Source organism: Salvelinus sp. IW2-2015, linkage group LG20 (assembly GCF_002910315.2).
Source record: "Salvelinus sp. IW2-2015 linkage group LG20, ASM291031v2, whole genome shotgun sequence".
Classification (NCBI taxonomy): domain Eukaryota; kingdom Metazoa; phylum Chordata; class Actinopteri; order Salmoniformes; family Salmonidae; genus Salvelinus; species Salvelinus sp. IW2-2015.
The window spans coordinates 10,833,472-10,854,883 of NC_036860.1; the positions used below are offsets into that span (position 1 = coordinate 10,833,472).

A 21,412-nucleotide genomic window follows, 5' to 3' on the forward strand; every position below is an offset into this window, starting at 1 on the left:
TATGTGTTTCTAGGTGGCTCAATCTCCTAATAAATATACCAGACCTAGGGTGAAATTTGCCAAGTACTTTTATATAATACACTTGAGGTGTGCTCAATTTAGCTTGGAATTTTCACTTTGTGGACTATTCCATTGGTTACATAAGGAAACAAATTATATTCCATTCACTGTAAGTGTATGACTAGTCTAGTTACACGTAATTACACAATTGTAACCAATTACTGCCATCTATGGTTGGTTTAGTATGGAGGAGTGTTAGATCAGTCAGTCTGCCAGAGCAGAAGGCCAGACCTATAGATGTTTAGAGGTCACTAACAGTGGCAAGCACAGTGCTTCCCTTGCAATACCCCACCCACAGGTTTTAGGGCAAGAAGGGTATTGCCACTCCAGATCCTTCTAAGCAGGTTTCCAGTCATTCTTACATAATCATTGGTAMATTGACACTAAGCCAGGCCTAGAGGAATGGAAATTCAAATATATTAGATTAGATGAGACATTGTTTTAATGTGAGAAAATAACAAAAGGTAATTGGTAAAAATTGCGTCTGTCACCTATTACATAGGGCAGAAGGCTACTTAACAAGGTAGGTCTCCCATTGTGTCATTCGTTTGGGTTAGCATTGTAGAAGCCCTGTAATTTGTTCATATCAGCTAAACTAGTTTTAATATCATCATCTAACACCATTTTATCAACAGAGGAGGCTGGTGGGAGGAGCTGTAGGAGGACKGGCTCGTTGTAATGGCTGGAATTGAATAAATGGAAAGGTGTCAAACACATCAAACATATGGAAACCACATGTTTGACTCCGTTCCATGAATTCCATTCGAGCCATTACAATGAGCCCGTCCTCCTATAGGTCCTCCTACCAGCCTCCTCTGAGATCCTTGTAGGCCTACACACAAAGCTCTTTTATTTCAAGCATTCTAGTGCAGAACGCTCAGGAAGAAATTTCAGAACAATCTCTGTCTGTACTCTGGCGCCCTCCTCCCCTTCAGGCCGCCTAGCGACAACTACTCTTCTCTGTCGGGTGTCCACTGAGTGACTGCAGCTGGAGAGACAATAACTGTCTGCCACACAGGTAAGAGAGACGCCTTATCTATTTATAGCAAACCTAGTACATTCTGCAAKACATTTCTCCTAGGTGTCTTCGATTGATTAAGAATTCGAGCAGTTTCCGTTTTTTTCGGGGCAAAACAAAAGCGCCATTCGTGCTTGTCATTTAGCGTTGAGGCACCGAGCGAATCTTTTTTTCCGTTGCCAAGGTCTGGGTGTGAGGAGAAGTTGGGCCTGGGTACTGTCTTACTTTCGCTAGCTGCTTCATCACAACAGGCACGAGCCCCAAACAAGCCACGTGGACATTTGGATCAAAAGTAGCTAACTTGATTTGTCCATAAATATGCACTTTGTAGTTTGTTATATATTTTGACTTTTAACTTAATTATTGAGATATGACAGCTGTCATGATGTGTAAACCGAGGCTAAGCTAGCTAATGAATGTAGCCAAGGGGTGTAATTTAGTTAGCAAGCTACAAATTAGCTATCTAGCTATCAAACTAATTAGCTTAGCGTTAACTATCTATCTAGCCAATCATTATGGACACAGATTTTAGCTACGATTTTAAGATAGTAGTGCCCTTCTATTTTGCCTACTTGAGGCCTGTCTTTACTTTGGGTAGCGTGTCTTGCTTGAGAACTGAAAGAAGAAATCACAGTGTCCCTAACAGGATAGGTTTTTGCCTGATATAGTATTTCTGCTTTGATCCATGTACAGACAGTAGCAAACGTTTTAAAGCTACATCAACACTTGTGTGTCAGTTAGTTTTTCTGTGCATCTGGATCCTATGAAATTGGATTTTCGCAGCGGTGCTTTCCGCGGACAATGGTGCTGATGTTGGCTGGTGACTACACCTTATCATCAGGCCACTTATTGTCAGTGGCTTGCCTGACTGCAGTTACTTGTTGTCCACTATAGACAACCAAAAGTAGACTGTCAAACGAATGTTATTTCACCTGCTTATTACCTAATTAGCTAACTGTTAATTATTCATATTTCAAGAATGCTTTGTAATGGTTTGGTCTGCCGCACCTTTYCAGGGATGCATGCGATGTCAAGTACTGCTATTACAACTTTGTACTCAAGTAGTAGGCCGGGTATTCTTTTTAAGCCATTTTGTTAGGAAATGTAGACCTCTTTATCTTGGCTGAAAGTCCAATCTAATTTRTGAGGAGATGCGTTCCGCGAGCCCTTGCCATGTGGTGCTTTGTCTAAAACAAATCGATTCACCGTAGAATCGATTAGCTGTTGTTCATACTATTTCGATATTAGTCAGCACCCTTGTAATTTTCATTTTGAGGTCTATTCATGCCAAATTGGGCCATAAGATGATGGCGTTTTGTCGGTGCTTTTTCTGTTGCGGACACACCTCTTTCTCGCTCTGCCCTCCGCAATTTGTCATAGCTCTTGTGCTGTGAGTTGCTGTGAGAGATGAGCATGCATGGTTTCGCTACTTGCCCGTAGGTCTGTACATTTGTTAGATGAATCAACACTCCCCATTAACCCTCGACTATTTTTGATCGAGGTCGAAATCACAGACAAAGTCTATTGCAAAGGAATATCGAGGGACAAAGGCTTATCTCCATCTCTCTCCTATCCAATTCCTCCTCCACGCCCATCTTGTTAAATGTATCCCGGAGAAGGCTGTAMGAATTGTACTTCCCTGATCTCTCATAGGTTGGAGATCTGTAGAAATGACTTATTGTCCTGTTTGAGGAGCTTTTCGAGAACTAGACCTAATTTCCATTATCATTGTATTATTATATGCTCATTCGTATTGGGATATAGCCTAAYTTAAGAAAATTAGGAAAATGTTTTATTCCTAGCCATAATTTAAAATTTTTGTTGGAACAAAAAATGCTGACAAATGTCCCTCTGCTGTCTGACAAACGTTTAGTTTTTACATTTCCCTGCATAATATGATTGGACCGCCCAATTAGGGAGCTCTGTAAAACATGTCTGAAGCCTAATTGGATGAGCTGGTCTGAAGGCTACATGCTACTGCAGTGTAGTATGATATTCATACGACATACTAGGATTCAATTATGCCCCTAAGTTATGGTGGTAATTTGTTGTTCTGTGTTCTCTGCAGGGAATTTACATCTGCACTCATCCGTTTTGACCTCACTGAATGGGATCAGAGGCAGGGACCATAATTCAGTTAAGACTAGTTCTACAACATAGCCCCAGTAACAGTGCTTTTAGGATTCATTTTCAAGCTAAGTCAAAGACTAAACTAAATTGGCAGTCACCTAACTCTTTATAAACAAGATGCACAAAACTAGAGTGCCTCATTGTGATTGGATGGCGAAAAAGAGATCCTAGCCAACACTAATTGCCATTGGTCCAATATTTAGCCAAAGCACTCCTTACTTTCTGCACTTCGGGGTTCACTATGAATCAAAGAGTTGTCTTGGAGACCCATGCTGAGTGCATTAGCGTAGCCTAGCGTGAGCTGCTGCTGGAACCCAGATAGGGCGCCATTTGGGATCGCTGTCTGTCTGCCCGCCCTGCCGCAAGCAGCTGTACACATGCCTCTGTGCGGTCAACAGCAGTCCATGCCAGCAGATGTCTCTCACACTCAACAGCTGGCCAGATGAACAGGACATGACTTGTTMACTTAACATGGTCGTTCTGCATCCGTGAAATAAATCTCGAACACGCCAGTCCATTATTCTTAAAGGACATTGGATGACCACTGTTACCAAGTATGTCATGGCTGACAACTCGTACTAGCTTAATCTCTGTTGGTTGCATTTGAGTGCATGATGAAGCGGTCTGCGTCCTTGCTCTCTCTGTCTTGCACTCTGTGCCAGAGGAAAGAGTGCCTCCTACTGGCCCTCCAACACCACTTCCAGCAGCATCTAGTCTCCCATCCAGGGACTGACCAGGACCAACCCTGCTTAGCTTCAGAAGCAATAAGATGTACAGATGTATAGGGATTAGTGTCCCACGTTGCTGCTATTTTTCCTCAGGGACATTTGCAGTACAGGATACAGGTAAATGCCAGACATTCTTTGAGGGCCACTCTCACTGATTCTCTGCGCCAATGGCCTCTGACATCTTAGCATGTAAATACAGAATTACTTTAACGTGCTAGCTATAAACAAACTGGAAAAGCAGGTCCACCCTTGTTTATGCAGTCATTGGATTCACCTAACGTTTGAGAAAGAATAGGCTGCGTACATTTTAGCCTGCATTTAATGTGGAATGCAAAAACCTAGCAGTGATATTGACTGAAATACTTGAGGATACCTTTAGCCTAATTAATGAACTCCTCTATCCAGAATTCCCTTATACCTCATGCAGGTAGGAGATCTCCAGAACAGATGCTAGGTCTGATCCTGGCTATCTGTCAGATCTCAAGGACACGCATACTCTACTGTTGCACAGGWGGTTGGTGGCACCTTCATTTGGGAGGACAGGCTCGTTGTAATGACTGCTGCGGAATAAGTGGAATGGTGTCAACCACATTCCATTCGCTCCATTCCAGCCATTATTATGAGCCGTCCTCCCCTCAGCAGCCTCCACTGTACTGCCGTGTGCTGTGGTGTACGGGTGGTGCAGGTAGCAAGGTCACTGAGCCACAGCACTGCGTAGAYGGACAGAGCCCAGATGAACTTCCTATATTTTGGTGACRGGGGTGATGACTACCTTGAAATAGACGGTTCACTTTGAGTCTATGAATATCAATKGACTCGCTGGAGCCATCCGTTTATTTACAGTTGAAGTCGGAAGTTTACATACACTTAGGTTRGGGTCACTAAGTGTAATTCACTGTATCACAATTCCAGTGGGAATTGAGTTGACTGTGCCTCTTAAACAGCTTGGAAAATTCCTGAATATGATGTCATGGCTGGCTCTCTACTAATCTGGGATTATCTTGGGCTTGTTGTTATACTGATTCTTTGAGTGGTGGTTAGACTCTGCCTGTAGGGATGTTAGGCTGCCCAGCCTATTTCCTCTTCGTTGTTTTTGTGTGAAAAATACTGAACGAGGCCCAATGTTACTCGACGGTATTCATTCTCCACCACCACTCGTCATGTTTGTGTATTGAGGAGATTAACATCTTAACAGTAGGACCTAACACACCCATGGGTCTTGATTCAGCACTGGGCCAGCACTGGGCAGGAACACGGTCAATGTTTTTCATGTATTTTTTAACCTTGAGACTGGCTGGTTCTCAAGCTCAAGAGGAGTGGTAGCCTAATGCTGCACGCATGAGCGGTCTGTAGGCCCATTTGCACTGTCGCTCGGAGAGCGTCTTTGACATCTGTTTCCAGCAGATACTGAGGTTTCCAGAGGAAGTCAGCAGCACCAGTGCTCTCTCTCTCTCTCTCTCTCTCTCTCTCTCGTTCTCTCTCACTATCTCTCTTTTACTTCCCCCCCTTCCGCACACTCTCTCTCGCTCGCTCTTTCTCGCTCATCTCTCGTCATGCTGCACAGAGCACTGCGCTGTAGAGAGCTGCCTATAGATAGCCTGCTCTGCCCTGGCCGGGCCTCTGAGGCAACCGGTGCTTTCCCTGCTTCCACYGACACGCCTGTAGTACGAGACCAWTGTTCATGGTCCAYGTGGATGCCGTTAGAGACAGAGAKGGGGAGAAAAGGGAGAGAGAGAGCGTGGTGAAGTCCATCCATTCCTAATAGCAGGGACCGACTGTGGAAACTAGGTCATATCCACTGACCSAGGCAGCCAACTGTGAGTGGAGCGGGCGGGCAGGACTCATGGAGTGGGTGACCCTCTGCCAGTAAAGACGAACACCTACAGATCACACACACACGCGCGCACACATCCCCATAACCCACAAGCCAAAACCTCAACTATAAACATAAACAACTCTATGATCTTACTCTTACGAGCTATTTTGAGCTGATTCATGGTTACTCTCAGCCTTAAGTCGGATGTATTGRCAACATCATGCAGCCCTGCTCTGTTTGCAGCACGGTAACAGTGTTTCTTACCAGCCCAAGACCCAGAGACATGTTGACTGCGTAACGGAGAGGCTGCCTGTTCTATAAGTGATCTATCTGTAGCAGACTCTATACCTGTCGCAGACTGGCCAACTAATTACGATTTAGCCTGGGCTTAAACGTGCAGACATGTCACTGTGTGTTTATTGGCCAACATGCTGAGTAGAAGATTCAGACCCAGCGGGCAAAACTGGCTGCAATGGTATCATTGCGGTGACTTTATAATGCCACAGTTACAACCAGCTTTGCCTGCTGGGGAGTGGTTAGAGACTCTTGCATTGTGAGGGTGTCCTAGACCTGACAGCAGAGTGTGYCCAGGGCATCTTGGCTGCTATATTTTGGCGACGGGGGTGATGACTACCTTGAAATAGACGGTTCACTTTGAGTCTATGAATATCAATKGACTCGCTGGAGCCATCCGTTTATTTACAGTTGAAGTCGGAAGTTTACATACACTTAGGTTGGGGTCACTAAGTGTAATTCACTGTATCACAATTSCAGTGGGAATTGAGTTGACTGTGCCTTTTAAACAGCTTGGAAAATTCCTGAAAATGATGTCATGGCTTTAGAAGCTTCTGATAGGCTAATTGATATCATATGAGTCAATTGGAGGTGTACCTTTGGATGTATTTCAAGGCCTACCTTCAAACTCAGTGCCTCTTTGCTTGACATCATGGTAAAATCAAAAGAAATCAGCCAAGACCTCAGAAAAAAATWGTCAGCAAAGGACCTTGTGAAGATGCTGGAGGAAACATGTATAAAAGTATCTATATCCACAGTAAAACGAGTCCTATTTTGACATAACCTGAAAGGCTGCTCAGCAAGGAAGAAGCCACTGCTCCAAAACCGCCATTAAAAAAAGCCAGACTACAGTTTGCAACTGCACATTGGGACAAAGATCATACTTTTTGGAGAAATGTCCTCTGGTCTGATGAAACAAAAATATAACTGTTTGGCCATAATGACCATCGTTATGTTTGGAGGAAAAAGGGGGAGGCTTGCAAGTCGAAGAACACCATCCCAACCGTGAAGCACGGGGGTGGCAGCATCATGTTGTGGGCGTGCTTTGSTGCAKGARGGACTGGTGCACTTCACTGACCTGAACACTGGGAAGAAGAGCACTGCTTTACCCTCAATGTGGCATCAGAGGACGGTGCGCCTTTTTAATCTTGCAATGAAATTGCCTAGCCAAGCCAGAATAAACTACGGCATTTGTACTTTCAACACTTGAGTGCCTTGGAAGAAGTCTTTGGAAGCTTTCCCACTTCCGTTGTTCACACTACCAGGATCTACTTCGTTTAGCTTGTTCCTGGCATCCGAGAGTGTTTGTAGGGAAGTCAACGTTGAGGCCCGCATGCCCTGACTGAACCGCTGGAGATCTGAAGTGAAGGGGGGCGTGTGAAGGTGTGTCCTAGAGGACGTCGGTGATGACTGACAATGTCTTCTCTCTGACCCCCGGACCCGAGGGAGTGTATAGAGCCAGGCGTAGTAACAGGGATGAATGTTGAGAAACCATGTCAGTCAGTCAGCTGGTGGGGACGTGATCAGCATGACTGGAATGTCCTCTCCTCACAGCACTGCTCATAAATAAATACTCTCTTTGGCTTCTGTCACCACTGTGAAGAACACAAGAGCTCACAGATTAAGAYACTGTGCCTTGTTGAAGATGCAAGACCTAGCCTACTTTTGGGTTTGCATGTCATCGTCCCCTCCTGAATCATTGAAAAATAATACTGTGACTAAATTAGTATTGTRATGGATGGTGGGCACTCTGTGTAGGGTCAGTAGCTCTGAGTTCATGGGGTATTTTTAGGCCTAAAAATACAGCATGAACTCAGAGCTACTTGACCCTACGCAGCAGGTCTGTTGCCTAGCCCTAAATTAAAGGGGTAGTCCACCAAAAATGTCACATTGGTTTCYTTACCCTGTAAGCAGTCTATGGACAAGGTATAACAGCAAATCCATGCTTTGGTTTATTTTCCCGAGCACTGTTTCCAAATGCTAACGTTTTAGCATATGTGGCACAAATCCCATTCAAGTCATGGTACCGATATTAGCATTTTTCGCGCATCGACAGTATGTTCCATAGACTGCKTACAGGGTTGTAGTGGGGTAATATTTGATATATGCATATTATATATACCTCACATGCGACTCATAATAAGAACAAGCAAATAGCCTATTCAAATGTTTATCTGACTCCCATAAAATATAGTTAGACCATGTGCAGTCGAGTATTATGTGTTTAGCTGACTAAGATCAAGGGCTGGTCATGAGGAGCGAATATCAAAGCAAGTATTTTTGAATAACTTTGTAAAATGAATGGCTTCACATCCAAGGCATAAGGCTTAAGGTACAAGGCAATACTGACATTATTAACAAAGCATCATTCTAGGCATATACACTGAGTGTACAAAACATCCCCGTGGAAGGCTTTCAACACCTTGTAGAGTCCATGCCCCGAAGAATTGAGGCTGTTCTGAGGGCAAAATCCATGTCTCAATTGTCTCAAGGCTTAAAAATCCTTCTTTAACCTGTCTCTTCCCCTTCATCGACACTGATTTTGAAGTGGATTTTAACAAGTGACACCAATAAGGGATCAAAGCTTTTACCRTTACAGGCCGGCACGGATTGAGATTATGTCACTATGATGTCATTTCAACCAGTTTTGCCCAGTATTTCCCCGTTGGGTCTGGGTTCACGATCCTCATTATCCCCAAACAATACCGGCTTCTCATSGAGTCAGGATAACGCCTGCCAGAGTTGCACAAATGGCATCAACATTTTCAAATAGGCATSCGAAAATAGAGCCACGGTTGGGGGATTTTGGTCGGATCACCATAAACCTTGTTTGAACTTGACCTTCTTTCTTGTAATTACAGAGAAGATTAGGCTATGGTTTCCTCTTTGGGGAGAAATCAATGCAARGCTTTTGTGAACTAAATTGTGTARTACTGTGGGGTAACTTCAGAACAATCCTGTTTTACATGTAACCGGTCCRTTTTCCCTTAGCCTGGCAGCTTCACCCTCTCGRCTATCCCAAGAGGGCAGTCTTCCAGTGCTGAGTCACATCACAGCTACAGTACAGATAGCCCTGGCCGGAGCCACAACAGTGRCAATGTTAAGAGCGGACACTCAGAAGGAGGACCCCGGGGGAGGGCAAGGTGGATGCATCGCTGTAGCCTTTCTGGGATCTTGTTTCTGGTCTTTTCTGGGACGGTGAAAGCAGGAAACCCTCAGTTCACCACAYCAGAAAGAAACATCCCACTGTTCCATATTGTATTAGCTTGTTTTCCTGTTTCTTTCCGAAATTCCATCTCTGTCCCACACGAYGCTCCACCCATTCCTCTGACTCTCCCGTCTTTCTCATAGGGATTAGACTGAACCAGCTGTTTTTGTCAAACGTTCCTTGTCGTTCGGTGCGTCCCAAATGGCACCATATTCCCTGTAGGCACTACTTTGGGCCCTGGTCCAAAGTAGTGCACTCTATYGGGAAATGGGTCCCATTTGAGACATTATGTGGATCTGCATGGATGGGCAGCGAACACTCCGAGCCTCAGACGACAACCGTTTTCTCTCTCTCCTCCTTTAAAATTCTGTCTGACTGTGTCCTGTGGTTCAGCTGCAGACCTCGAATGACACCTCGAACTCTACGGTTACACAACAGTCAGGTGGACTTCTCTTAGTCGACACGTTCTGCTTCACTCTGTTGTTACGCAGAGGAGAAAGTGAATGTTGAGGGAGTGGAAAGGACTCTACTTTCAACGCAGTCCGGCCTGGAGTCGCTTATTTCAAGAGCTGTCTGTGGCAACAGTTCGTGCAGTATTCGCTAATCGGGTTCAACAATAGTCCTGCAAGAGTTTAGTGGGTTGGGGTTACGTAAAGGGAGAAAACTGTTTGTTTTGAAAGGGCTTAGCTTAATGAAACCCCAATCGGATCATTAAAATCATCTCATATGGACCCCCCCCCCAGAAACAGCAGAATATTCTCATATACGGCATGTGTTATGCTCAAATCACCCACGTACTTGCCTCTAGCCTAATTCCACATGGTATGCTGACACCGATTCAAGTGGAAAACTGAAGACTGCGTCAAGCCTAATCTGAGAGGAAAACATCTAGGCTATTGAGATTTTTTAATATATATATATATTGGAAACGACACCAGAGGAGAAATGTCTCTATTTAATCTTTAAGATGCCATCTGACATTGGGGATGTAGGCCAGAATGAGGCTGAGTGTTCCTCCATTTCTTCAGTCTCCTTTGGATTCTGCTGTATCATGCCGCTGCACTGGGCTGGGCGTGTGTCCCCCTGTATGAGCATGCGCCAGCTTTCTTTCCGCAAGGACCAGAGGCTTTGCAGGCGCGCCTGCCTTATCCTTCCCTCCCTTTCGCCCCCCCTCTCTTTTGCTCTCATCTCCTCTCTCTTTCCATCTCTCCTTTAACCTCTCCTCTCTCTTTTCCTTTCCTTCTCCCAACAACAGTCTCCTTCCCCGTGTCCCTTCCCTCTCCAGCAGTCTTTCTCTCTCTCCTCCGTCAGTGTCAATCTCTGTGTCGTCTTTTCTCTCACTCCCATTCCCCTCGCCATCTTTTTTTTCTCCCCCCCCGCCCTTTACCGCCCCTCCACCTCCCTCAGACGCTGTCCCCTCCCTATGTGTTGTCTGTCTGCTTTCCTTCTCTCCCAGTTCTCTTCTCTCCATCGTTGAGCTGGGCTAAATCCCACGCGGCCTACTTTATCCTTGCCGTGTTCTATCTGCTGCTCTAATACTTTCTCCCTCTAGCTTTCCCATTCCTTTCTTACAGCAAGGCAGTGGGGTAAGGGCTGGGTCGTCTCTGATGTGTTCGTGTTTAGAGTGGCCCGCCTCCCTCTTTCTCTCTCTCTCTCCCTTCTCTTCCTCTCCCTCTCCCTCAGACTTCCCCCCTCTCTCTCATTCTCTCTGCTTGCTGCAGCGACTGCTGATGAATATTAAAGAGGAGAGAAAGAGAGAGAGGCTTCCTCTGGACGCTGCCTTGCTCTCTCTGAGTGCAGCGCTGCTCTAGCTCCACCCACCCACCACCTCCCTGTGTGTGTGTGTGTGTGTGTGTGTGTTTTGTTAGAGAGAAGTCCTATTCAGTGAGTAGCTCTCCAGGCTGACAGAGCTCCAAATCAACTCAGCCCCTTCTGCCATTTTATTCCTCCCACTCCCGCCTTTTAAAACTGCAATATGTAACTTTTTGGGCAACCTGACCAAATTCACTAAGAAATGTGAGTTAAAGATCAGCAATTCTCATTGAAAGCAAGTCTAAGAAGCATAGATCTTTTCGATATGCACTATTTCTATGTTCTTAAGTTTCGTTTTTGCGTTTTTTACTTTTGATTTTGTACACCAGCTGAAAATACAATATTTTAGATTGTACAATATATCTGAATTTTTTTGGTCACATAAACTGAGAWAAAAAGCAGTGATACTATCAAGAGCAGTGTGAGGGTTTCTTATTTTTTCTCGTTTTATTCAACTGTTACCGTGCACCTGCAAAAAAGATAGCTCAGATGTGCGAGTGCCTTTTGAATTTTGTCACATAAAATGAAATTGGGCAAACTTTTTTGAATTTTAGCAACCAGGAAATGGCGGAGCGATTTCTGCATATTGCACCTTTTAAGTGTTACACAAAGACGATCCACAGAGGAGATGACAGGGAGGGAGAAGACATGGGATGGGGTACTGGGGAGTTTTTAGGTGATAGTCGGTAACATGCTCTGAGATTTGACCACTTTGAAGCTATGTCAAATAGAGACATTGAGTTAGAGACAAGACAATAGAGACAAGAGTTAACACGTTATTGTCTTGTCTCTAACTCAATGCTCGGGTGGGAAAAAATGATCAGGACTAACAAATCAACAGTACATAAACAGGGTGTAGGCTAGGCTAATCGTGGAGAAAATGTACATGTTTATGTGCTTTGCCTTTGATGACATGTTCCTTGACTATTGGTGTGAACKTTTAAAACGAAAATGGGGATGAATCGTTTTTTTCCTCCCACAAATTTAAATCACAGTGCAGCTAATGATGCGTGTGTTCGTTCTGTTGCGCGTAGAAAATCCTAGCCAACTCATTGATGATTGGCCCTGCTTTATTTAACTAGTTAAGAACAAATTCTYATTTAAAATGACGGCCTAGGAACATTGGGTTAACTGCCTTGTTCAGAGGCAGAACGACAGATTTTTACCTCGTCGGCTCGGGGATTCGATCTAGCAACCTTTCGGTTACTGGCCCAACGCTCTGACCACTAGGCTACCTGCCGCCCCGTTAGAGGGTGAGTGTGGGACAAAGATTAGGTGTAAACGCCTGTGAGACGTTCAACAGAGGATTAACATGAGCATCCATCTGCCCCTCTGGCATTTCAGATCAAAAATCATCACCAATTTGGTCTCCTCTCCTCCCTCCCCTCTGCTTTTTGGATAATTGCCTCCTTTCTTAGTACCTCTCCAACAAGCCGATAAATGGGGCCCTGGGCCCTCCTCTTTTTAGTAACTGAGTGAGCCTATTCRCATTTAGCATTTCTTTCCCTGTACCTCTTTGTTCAAGCCCTGTGTCTGATTTTAGCTGAGATTATAGATCTTTAAACCAACTCGGACACCTCTTGATTGATTTGAGGATCCCTGTTGCCTTAAGGTAGACCAATTGCAGTGGATTGACAGTGCATAAGGAGGTCTGTGGTTCTGGTACACGTCGGGCTGTGATGCTCTTTGTAGCTCTTCTTTGTCTCTCTCTCCCACGCGCTCTCTCTCTTTCTCTCTCTCTCTCTCCCCCTCCCTCCCTCCAGCAATCAGCCCACAAAGAGAATCAGAAAACAGCTGCCAGACCAGTCGCAGGCCATTACAAATGACAGGGTGGGCTTGGCCAGAACATGGTTTCAGCCCTTCTCCCTCGCCCGGTACGCCCATCCCCCGACCTCTGTCACTGGGAGAAATGAAATGATGTCTGAAGATCACTGCAGTCCGGTCATTGTTTGTTAAATGCTGTGTGTTCMGAGGACTAGACCCTCCTGATTTGATGTTTTTCCTACTCGGCATTGAGACTAACTTTGCCAATACTTATATCGTATACTATTTATCCAGGACATAGGCTAGCTAACAGTTGCCAAGTGCTTCGRTCTCACAATGGCCAGATCTCAACCTGTTACTATTGGCCTATGTCTATTTAGAGTGAGGTCCTATAAAAAAAAAAAAAGATAGGCTACTTGTAATGGAGATCTTCTTTGTCAGAACASTGGTGTTTCACTGCTGTAAATGAGTCTATAGAGACGGCCAAATATAGACAACTGTGCCCTTGACTGGTTGGCACGCCTTAGAGAGAAGTGTTAGGCATCAGTCCAAAGCAGGTGCTGATTTGTGTTGTCAGCAAACTGAAAAACAGTCCTCTGTGCGGTATCGCTGAATGACGCAGTCCTACAGTCTTGTAAGTTGGTCCAGGAAATATACGGACGCAAGATGACCCCCAAAAGCATAACAGAAAGCAATCGCCCGCTTAATAAGAAACACAGCAACTCGTCCACATAAYACCAGCCAAACCGCTGGACTCAAGGAAACAGAAACAGGATATGCCTGGCAGGTTGTCACGCACTGAGCTGCTGCCGTGTGTATTTTGAGAGGAACTCCCCCTTCGAGAAGACAGGAGGAAATCCCCCCCCCCCGCATTAATATGACCCTATGATTGGTGCATCTTATCTTGTGGTCTCTATGAGCTGCAGTGCACAGCATGTTTCTGCAGGAGGAGGAGGAGCCTGTGTGTGTGTGTGTGTGTGTGTGTGTGTGTGTGTGTGTGTGTGTGTGTGTTGTGTAGTCTTTGAGCTGCTGTTTCTGCAAGAGCAGGAGAGGAACTCTCATGGTTGGCCAGTGTTTAACTTGGCCACTTCCTCATCTTGCTTCATAACAAGTAGGAGCATGCTCACATTACAGTACACCGTCCCTGGCATGATGACATCCGTTACAGGGAAGTAGCTCATACTTGTAGCTCAATATCACGATGAATCACGATTATCCAAGCTTAGTTGAGGAAGAGGAGGATTGCCTTGAGTCTGTAGAGTAACTCAAAAGGTTCGAATAGCCTAGGTGTTGTCTCTCCACACTCACTATTGAGGTGGCAGCTTTGCTCGGGGCCTCGGATCGGGGAAGAACAGGCTAGGTCAAGCTACATTGAGACATTAGGCCGACATTGCATTGACATGTCCTTTGGTACCACATTAGAAATGATGGATCTTTAGGGCCTACCTAGCAAAAGCCTCAAGAAACAAAGCAACCTAGCCTGTCCTTTCAAATCACGATCACTGAGAAAGGGMGTCAGAGTCTAGACAAATGTTTCTGGAATTTCATCTTCCCCTAGCCCGTCAGTCTGTTGTTGCACCACTGTCTGTCTCTGCGTTAGCAAAGTCCTTTGATTACATAAAGCTTATATAAGACAAAGAAAAAGTCCTGATTGTCCCTAYCGGTCCCTATGAGGGGGCGACATGGAAATCGCAGCGTTGCAGCCCGTTGGTGTGACAATGGCCATAGGAGTTGGCAAGACAGCAGCACAAACMGATCTGGGATCAGGCTCGGGCTGCCTGGGATGAGTGGACAAATCCGTTGCTGTTCTTGTACGAAGGGTCTGGGTTGGTGACTAAGACCTTAGGGTCTGGGTCGAAAACACTCCACAATAAAACCGGGGGAGATTTCAACAGTGTGCTGGTATCTGTCTTTCTTTAGCTCAGCAGCCATATCCCTGTCTGTGAGGAACAAGCATGTGTGCTGGGTGTCGATTTGGAATCGTTGTCAATGACTTCTCTGTCACCTTCACCCTTTTCCTTTGTAGCCCATTACCGAGATCCCACCAACTGTGGTTGGTTCTCGCACGCCTCTGCTCCTCCGACCCACTTTAAGTAAGCCAACAACAAAGCAATGCTTAGAATCCTCTCAGTTCAGYCCGGGTTCCATGCGGTCTGAAAAGTGTGATACGGCACCATCTCATTTTTTTCCAAGGCATTATCAAAATTCAGTCATTATCTGTTTCCACCTGCCACAGTAGTCTCATGTGGATAGCATCAAAACGAAGTAGAGCATTAACTCCATGGTTCTTCTTCTGTCTGTCTCCTCTCCTCCCAGCCTGAACTCGTTTCACCATGGATCAGCATCAGGACTTCAACTCGAGCCTGGACGGCCACGCCGCCGTGCAATTCAACTCCGGGGAGACCATGGCCTCGGCTGCCCTGGCCAACATGACGCTGAAAGAACCCCAGGACCAGCAGGAGGTCAAGAAGCCTAACGGGATGCCAGMCGCACACATGGGACCTGGGGACATGGAAGGTCAGTGATGGACTAGGTCACCAGGACTGTAGATCCTGACAGCAGAGGGTGGTTATGGGAAAGAGGGYATCAGATACACGTTCTTGGGGAAACAGTGTCACGGTTTCTTAGAATCTGGTCAAGCTGTTTCTTGTAGGCCTTAATAGTTAAAAAGCAGACCGTGGCGATCTGTTGCATCCAGACAGATGGAAGGAAAGGATGTTATTGTTCTCTGCATTACCCTTCCTTAGATTGCATGGTTAAATAACCCTACAGACATCAGTCTCAGACAGACACTCTATAGTGTGTTATACAGACCCAACTCTCTCTTCCAGAGAACAGGATCGATGTTGAAACTAATAATCCCGACAGGCCACACTAGCAGCGAGACGGAAGCATCCGCTAATAATATAAACACGCTTTGGTTTTGAGTGTCATCTACAGAGGATCTTCAAGGGACACTACGGGATTCTGGCAATKGTTCTACTTCCCCAGAGYCAGGTGAACTCGTGGATACCATTTGYGTGTCTCTGCGTGCAGTATGAAGGAAGTTAGAGGTAGCCAATGCTAGCTATTGTTAGCGCAATGACTGGAAGCCTACAGGTACAGTAGAGTACACCTGAATCTCCCAATGTCCCTATAACGTACAGAGCTTTGCCCAGTTCTATCGGATGACATGCCCCAGCTGTGCCAGCATTTTAGGTTGTGATTACTGTACTGTAGGCGACAGTATGTCAGTGACCATATGAGGCCTAAATATGACATGATATAGCCAGAGTATATCTCGAAAAGGATGGAAGAGATATTCCATCAAGGATGTGGCTTTAAGTTCTCAAATCTGGTATTTYTATCCTTAGCATTTGTCTTCRCRTAGAATACTTCCTCTTTAGGGAGCAGAAGAGCAATACTTCCGCTCTTATTGTACAGCTCAAGCTACACTACTGAAGAAGAAAATGAACAACTTCTAAAGCAAGGCATCTTGTGTTTTGAGTTGGAAATGTAGGCCACACTGGGACTGGGGGGCTGTTCTTTTTTCAAAAATATATTCCRCTATACCTCTTAACTGCCTCGCTGCGTCCTCAATATGTTCACCAACCACCTACCTCAAAATATAGGCTAGCCCGCTCTTTTGTTCCCGCTAACCTGAGGTGATGCCYGTTTTTATTTATTTTTKATTTMMAAAAAAATCTCTCTCACAAACGAATAATCTTGCCTCTGTCTCTCGTAGAAGAATTGCTGGAGCTGTCACCGGAACTGAAATCASAGCCTCAAGCACCAGTGTCAGAGGTCTCTGTGTCGAAGAGCGCCCTCTCGGGTATGCCGYTCCTCACCTCCGACCCCTTTGTWTCTAATAGGGGCTGTGTGAGCTGCAGGGTTGGGCTCATTTCCATTTTGATTAGTGTTCATTCAGGAAATGTTTCAGGAATTGATTCAGGAATCTTGAAATACTTCATAAACGAATCATAAATTGATCGTGAATAGATTATTAKGAAATGGAATTGAGTCCACCTCTGGTTGTGATTGTGCCTCTTGTTGTGGCTTCAAAAGCAATTTGCTCATTGGTTCTTTTGGCCTCAGCCTCTTCGCGAATCATCATCCAGCTTCTTGTCACAACTACCTCAACATGCATTTGTTTTCGCTTCTTGCTTCACAGCTGCCTGCTTCACTTTTCACAGATACCCCTGAGTGCCGTTGTATCCCCCAAAATCATGTGCTGCTAACCTCTTTTCCTCTGTTTTCCTTTCTTCTCTTCCTCCAGTTTTCAGTTTATGTAATCACCGTCTACATAAACCAATGCTTTAAAAAAAATATTTGCCTCTGTCTCTGTCTCTGTCTCTCTCTCTCTCTCTCTCTCGCTCTCTCATTTCTACAGACAAAGGTCAGTTCTTCTGAGGGCGTCTGCCTTTCCTTCCTAATGCATTTTTAATGAAATCTCTTGTCAGGATTTAAGGATGATTCTGTTGCTCCCCTGCTGCTGGACTCTCAACAATCCATAATATTTCCTGCTTCTGTTCATAAATTGCATTTTTATATTATTAATCATTACGCCATGCTTCTGAGTTCTGTTCYGAGTTATGTGTGGGTGAGCTCTCTTGTTGTTGAGGCTTTTCAGAACACTTTTTATTCAGGTCACACAGCCAACCCCCCCAGATCGTAGCATCAGGCCTAGAGTTGTGGCTCTTGTATTCATGATTGTCAGCATCCTTACTGTTAGCGTGAAGTTTTAGGCTGTCGTCACGACAAAGACAGTGGACGTAAGCTTCCTGTATTTAGACAAATGTCCCGTCGGCGGTCGGTAAGTTAAGAACCGTTGTGGTTTTGAATCTGATAAGGGCGTTGTATAAGTGGCACTCTGCAGTAACATGCTCTCTCACAGTCACGGCCAACAGGCCAACCTCAGAATAAGTGAAGGGGGGGGAGGGGGGGTTCTGGGCTAATGGGTCAATATGGTCACCACTTAACTGGTGCTGTGGCCTTGGTCAGCACGGTGGAGCCATGGTAGCAGAAGGCTGAACCCCACGTCCCTATAGAGCCATAGCTAGTCACCCCCAGAGCATTTTAAACATGGCTCGTAGGATTGATGTCACGGACTTCCTTCATCCTCACACTCGGTTCATTTACCGTAGGACGTGATGGTCATGAGGTTCACAATGCTTCGTATAATTGCGTCCTTGGTGTTATAACCCCTTTAGCTACTTACTCACTCAGTGACTCCAGGTCTCTCAACTGTCAGTGGGCCTTTATTCAACAATGATTTATGGTACTGCCAGAAGGACAAAAGGCACTTTGGTGGKTGTGTTCTCGACGACAGCCCACAGCTATAGATACCACAGTGTCTGCTCYGCTGTGCTCTACAGACGACCGTGGGCTCTAACCCCTGTCCACGAAAACATGAAAGATTGAGCAATTTCCATGAATAGAACTACATGCGTAATGTAATTAGTTCACTTCCTCCAAACCTTCCTTGAACCACTGGCATGAGCAATATACCGCAGGACAAGAGAACAGGGGCTAGATATCTAGATTTAGGCCTACATTGTAGGGACTCGTGTTCCTTTCACTGAGTCTTATTGTGTGTCTGCTACCAGCAATAGTCCGTAAGTTACACTTGTCAATACAGGATAGCCAACTGTAATACAAGGACCATGGTGCATGTGTCTGGTGCTTTAGACCTTAACTGGGGTTCAGTGACTCTGACTGCCGTATTAGCTGTAGGCAAAATCATTTATAGCCACTGTGATGATGCTGAGCTTGCAGACTGAGAACTGTTAATGKTTGACATGGAGGAATCATCAAGCTTTCCTGAAATCGAAATTTGCCGATGGGCATTTCTTATTAACGCCTATGCTAACCCCCACCCCAGAAAATGTTAGGTACAATGCCTTCAGAAAGTATTCATACCCCTTGACTTATTCCACATTTTATGTTACAGCCTGAATTCACCCATCTACACACAATAGCTCATAATGACAGTGAATATTTTTGTTGTTGACATTTTTGCAAATTGATTGACAATAAAATCCCAAAATATCTTATTTACATAAGTGTTCACACCCCTGAGTCAATACTTTGTAGAAGCACCTTTGGCAGCGATTACAGCTGTGTCTTTCTGGGTAAGTCTCTAAGAGCTTTCCACACCTGGATTGTGCAATATTTGTTTGTTTTTTTCTTTTCAAAATTCTTCAAGCTCTATCAAATTGGTTGTTGATCATTGCTAGACAACCATTTTCAGGTCTTGCCATAGATTTTCATGAAGATTTAAGTCCAAACTGTAACTCGGCCACTCGGGAACATTCACTGTCTTCTTGGTAAGCAACTCCAGTGTAGATTTGGCCTTGTGTTTTWGGTTATTGTCCTGYTGAAAGGTGAATTCATCTCCCAATGTTGGTTGGAAAGTAGACTGAACCAGGTCCTTTAGGATTTTGCCTGTGCTTAGCTCCATTACATTTTCTTTTTTTATCCTGAAAAACTCCCCAGTCCTTAATGATTACAARCATAACCATAACATGATGCAGCCACCACTATGCTTGAAAATATTGAAAGTGGTACTCGGTAATATGTTTAGGGCAAATCCAACAACACAATACTTTGTATTCAGGAAACTTTTTGTTGTTGTTGTTGCAGTATTAAGCCTACTTTAGTGCCTTGTTGCAAACAGGATGCATGTTTTGGAATAGTTTTATTCTGTACCAGGCTTCCTTCTTTTCACTCTGTCAATTAGATTAGTATTGTGGAGTAACTACAATGTTATTGATCCATCCTCAGTTTTTTAAACTCTGTAACCGTTTTAAAGTCACCATTCTTCCTCTTCGGCAACCTGATTTAGGAAGAGCGGTTGTATCTTTGCGGTGGCTGGGTGTACTGATACATCATCCAAAGTATCATTGACCTTGCCTTACGTGTTGGGGTACAGAGAGATAAGGTAGTCATTCAAAAATCATGTTATACACTATTATTGCACGAAGAGTGAGTCCACGCGACTTCTGCAGCACATTTTTACTCCTGAACTTATTTAGCCTTGCCATTACAAAGTGGTTAAAKACTTATTGACTCAAGACCGTTCAGCTTTATTTTGATTGAATTTGTAAGCATTTTGGGAAAAAAACGGAATTCCACTTTGAGATTATGGGGGTGTTGTGTGTAGGCTAGTGACAAAACAATCTCAAAGGAATCCGTTTTAAATTCAGGCTGTTAACACAACAAAATGTGGAATAAGTCAAGGGGTGTGAATACTTTCTGAAGACGCTGTAGATCAACAGATAGACGGTGTAGGGCAGCCGTGACTGTCCCTGAAACTACACTTGCGCATGACCGAGAGTAACTTAGTGGTTTTAGCGAGCTTTAGACTAGAGGATTTATTTCAGCAGGCGGCTTGGTTGTGTGTGTATGTGTGTGTGTGTGTGTGTGTGTGTGTGTGTGGAGAGATCAGCCTGTAGAAAGTCTAATGAAGACCCCCTTTTTTCCCTTTTGTCTTCTTCCCCATCCTCTTCCTCTCCCATCGAACCCTGGACCACGCAGCTACCAGAGGGATGACCGCTACAGGTCAAGGTATGGCAGCAATACCCATCTGACATCTCTCTTCCTCAGACGACATGTAGCCATGAGGAAGTGGAGTTTTTGAGACCGACTACCATCCATGCATATCCGTATCAAATCATCATCGACATCTTTTATTTTCAAATATTCATCCCAATATCTCTTATACCAATTGAAACCAAGATCGGGTTTAGCATTGAGAGTAATGGACAATCTCCAGTATTGATTTGAACCACAAATCATCTCAATCACCATTATAGTAGTACCACAGCGTGTGCTTTATAGAACAGAGGACACCATCTTATTGGTATGTTTCACTATATAGATTCCCAATTTTATATTGATCCTTGAAATGTATTAATCTTAAGTGGGTCATGGAGTTTGATTTCAAGAGCAAGGTTGATCATTATAGGATTTCCCAATGGTTCTTACGCTGAGYGATACCACACCATAGCTATAGTTTTAACCATGCTTTGTTTACATTTGAATTTGTTTAACGCGACAAACATTGGAGTTAAACAAGCCTATTTTGGGGTTCTGATGGGATATGACGCTTGAACTAAGATCGAGGCAAGAGTTATATTCAAGAATCAATGGGTAGATATCATTTCTAAGTCCAGAAGAAGATGTAGCAACTGCAGTTTCCCCCTTTTTAAAGGAAGAAACCGTGATGTATTGTATGTGAGGCTAGCAGCCAGAAACCCCCCCCCCTCCACCGCAAGGCCCATTTGCAAATTAAACAATCCGGCAGCCAGACAAGCATTGATTCATCGCCATTGCAATTTCATATATCACAACAATCCAAGGGCGAGAGAAATTCAGAGCTGTTGGGTCATTGTGAGTACTGTGTTGAATGAGAGACTTTTTGTTGTTGTATTGATATGATACAGCTTTGCTTTGACTTCTGTTGTGCATTTTGGTTGATTTTTCAGGCAGGAAGTTTGAGGGCTTAGTGTCCGAGCTGTTAGGTGCTTTTTATGAACCCATAGCTACATACATAGTTCATAGCTCTCATTGTGTAGTCCACCCATCTCTTCTGCCAGAAACAT

General features: G+C 44.6%; 1 protein-coding gene across 8 annotated transcripts in view; it reads left to right on the top strand.

Moving 5' to 3' along the window:
* The first annotated feature begins 920 nt into the window (after window positions 1–920).
* Window positions 921–21,412, top strand: part of maptb (microtubule-associated protein tau b) — a 39,659-nt gene continuing 19,167 nt past the window's right edge. For 2 of the 8 annotated variants that reach the window (XM_024011278.3, XM_024011284.3), the window contains exons 1-4: window positions 923–1,078; window positions 15,147–15,347; window positions 16,555–16,641; window positions 20,346–20,375. In XM_024011278.3, coding sequence (XP_023867046.1) covers window positions 15,164–15,347; window positions 16,555–16,641; window positions 20,346–20,375 — 301 coding nt within the window. In that variant the 5' untranslated portion in view covers window positions 923–1,078; window positions 15,147–15,163. Of the gene's footprint in view, window positions 1,079–1,132; window positions 1,371–3,193; window positions 3,215–15,146; window positions 15,348–16,554; window positions 16,642–20,345; window positions 20,376–21,412 lie in introns of those variants that run through there. The other 6 variants (XM_024011281.3, XM_070449189.1, XM_024011283.3 and 3 more) reach the window with 6 other exon arrangements.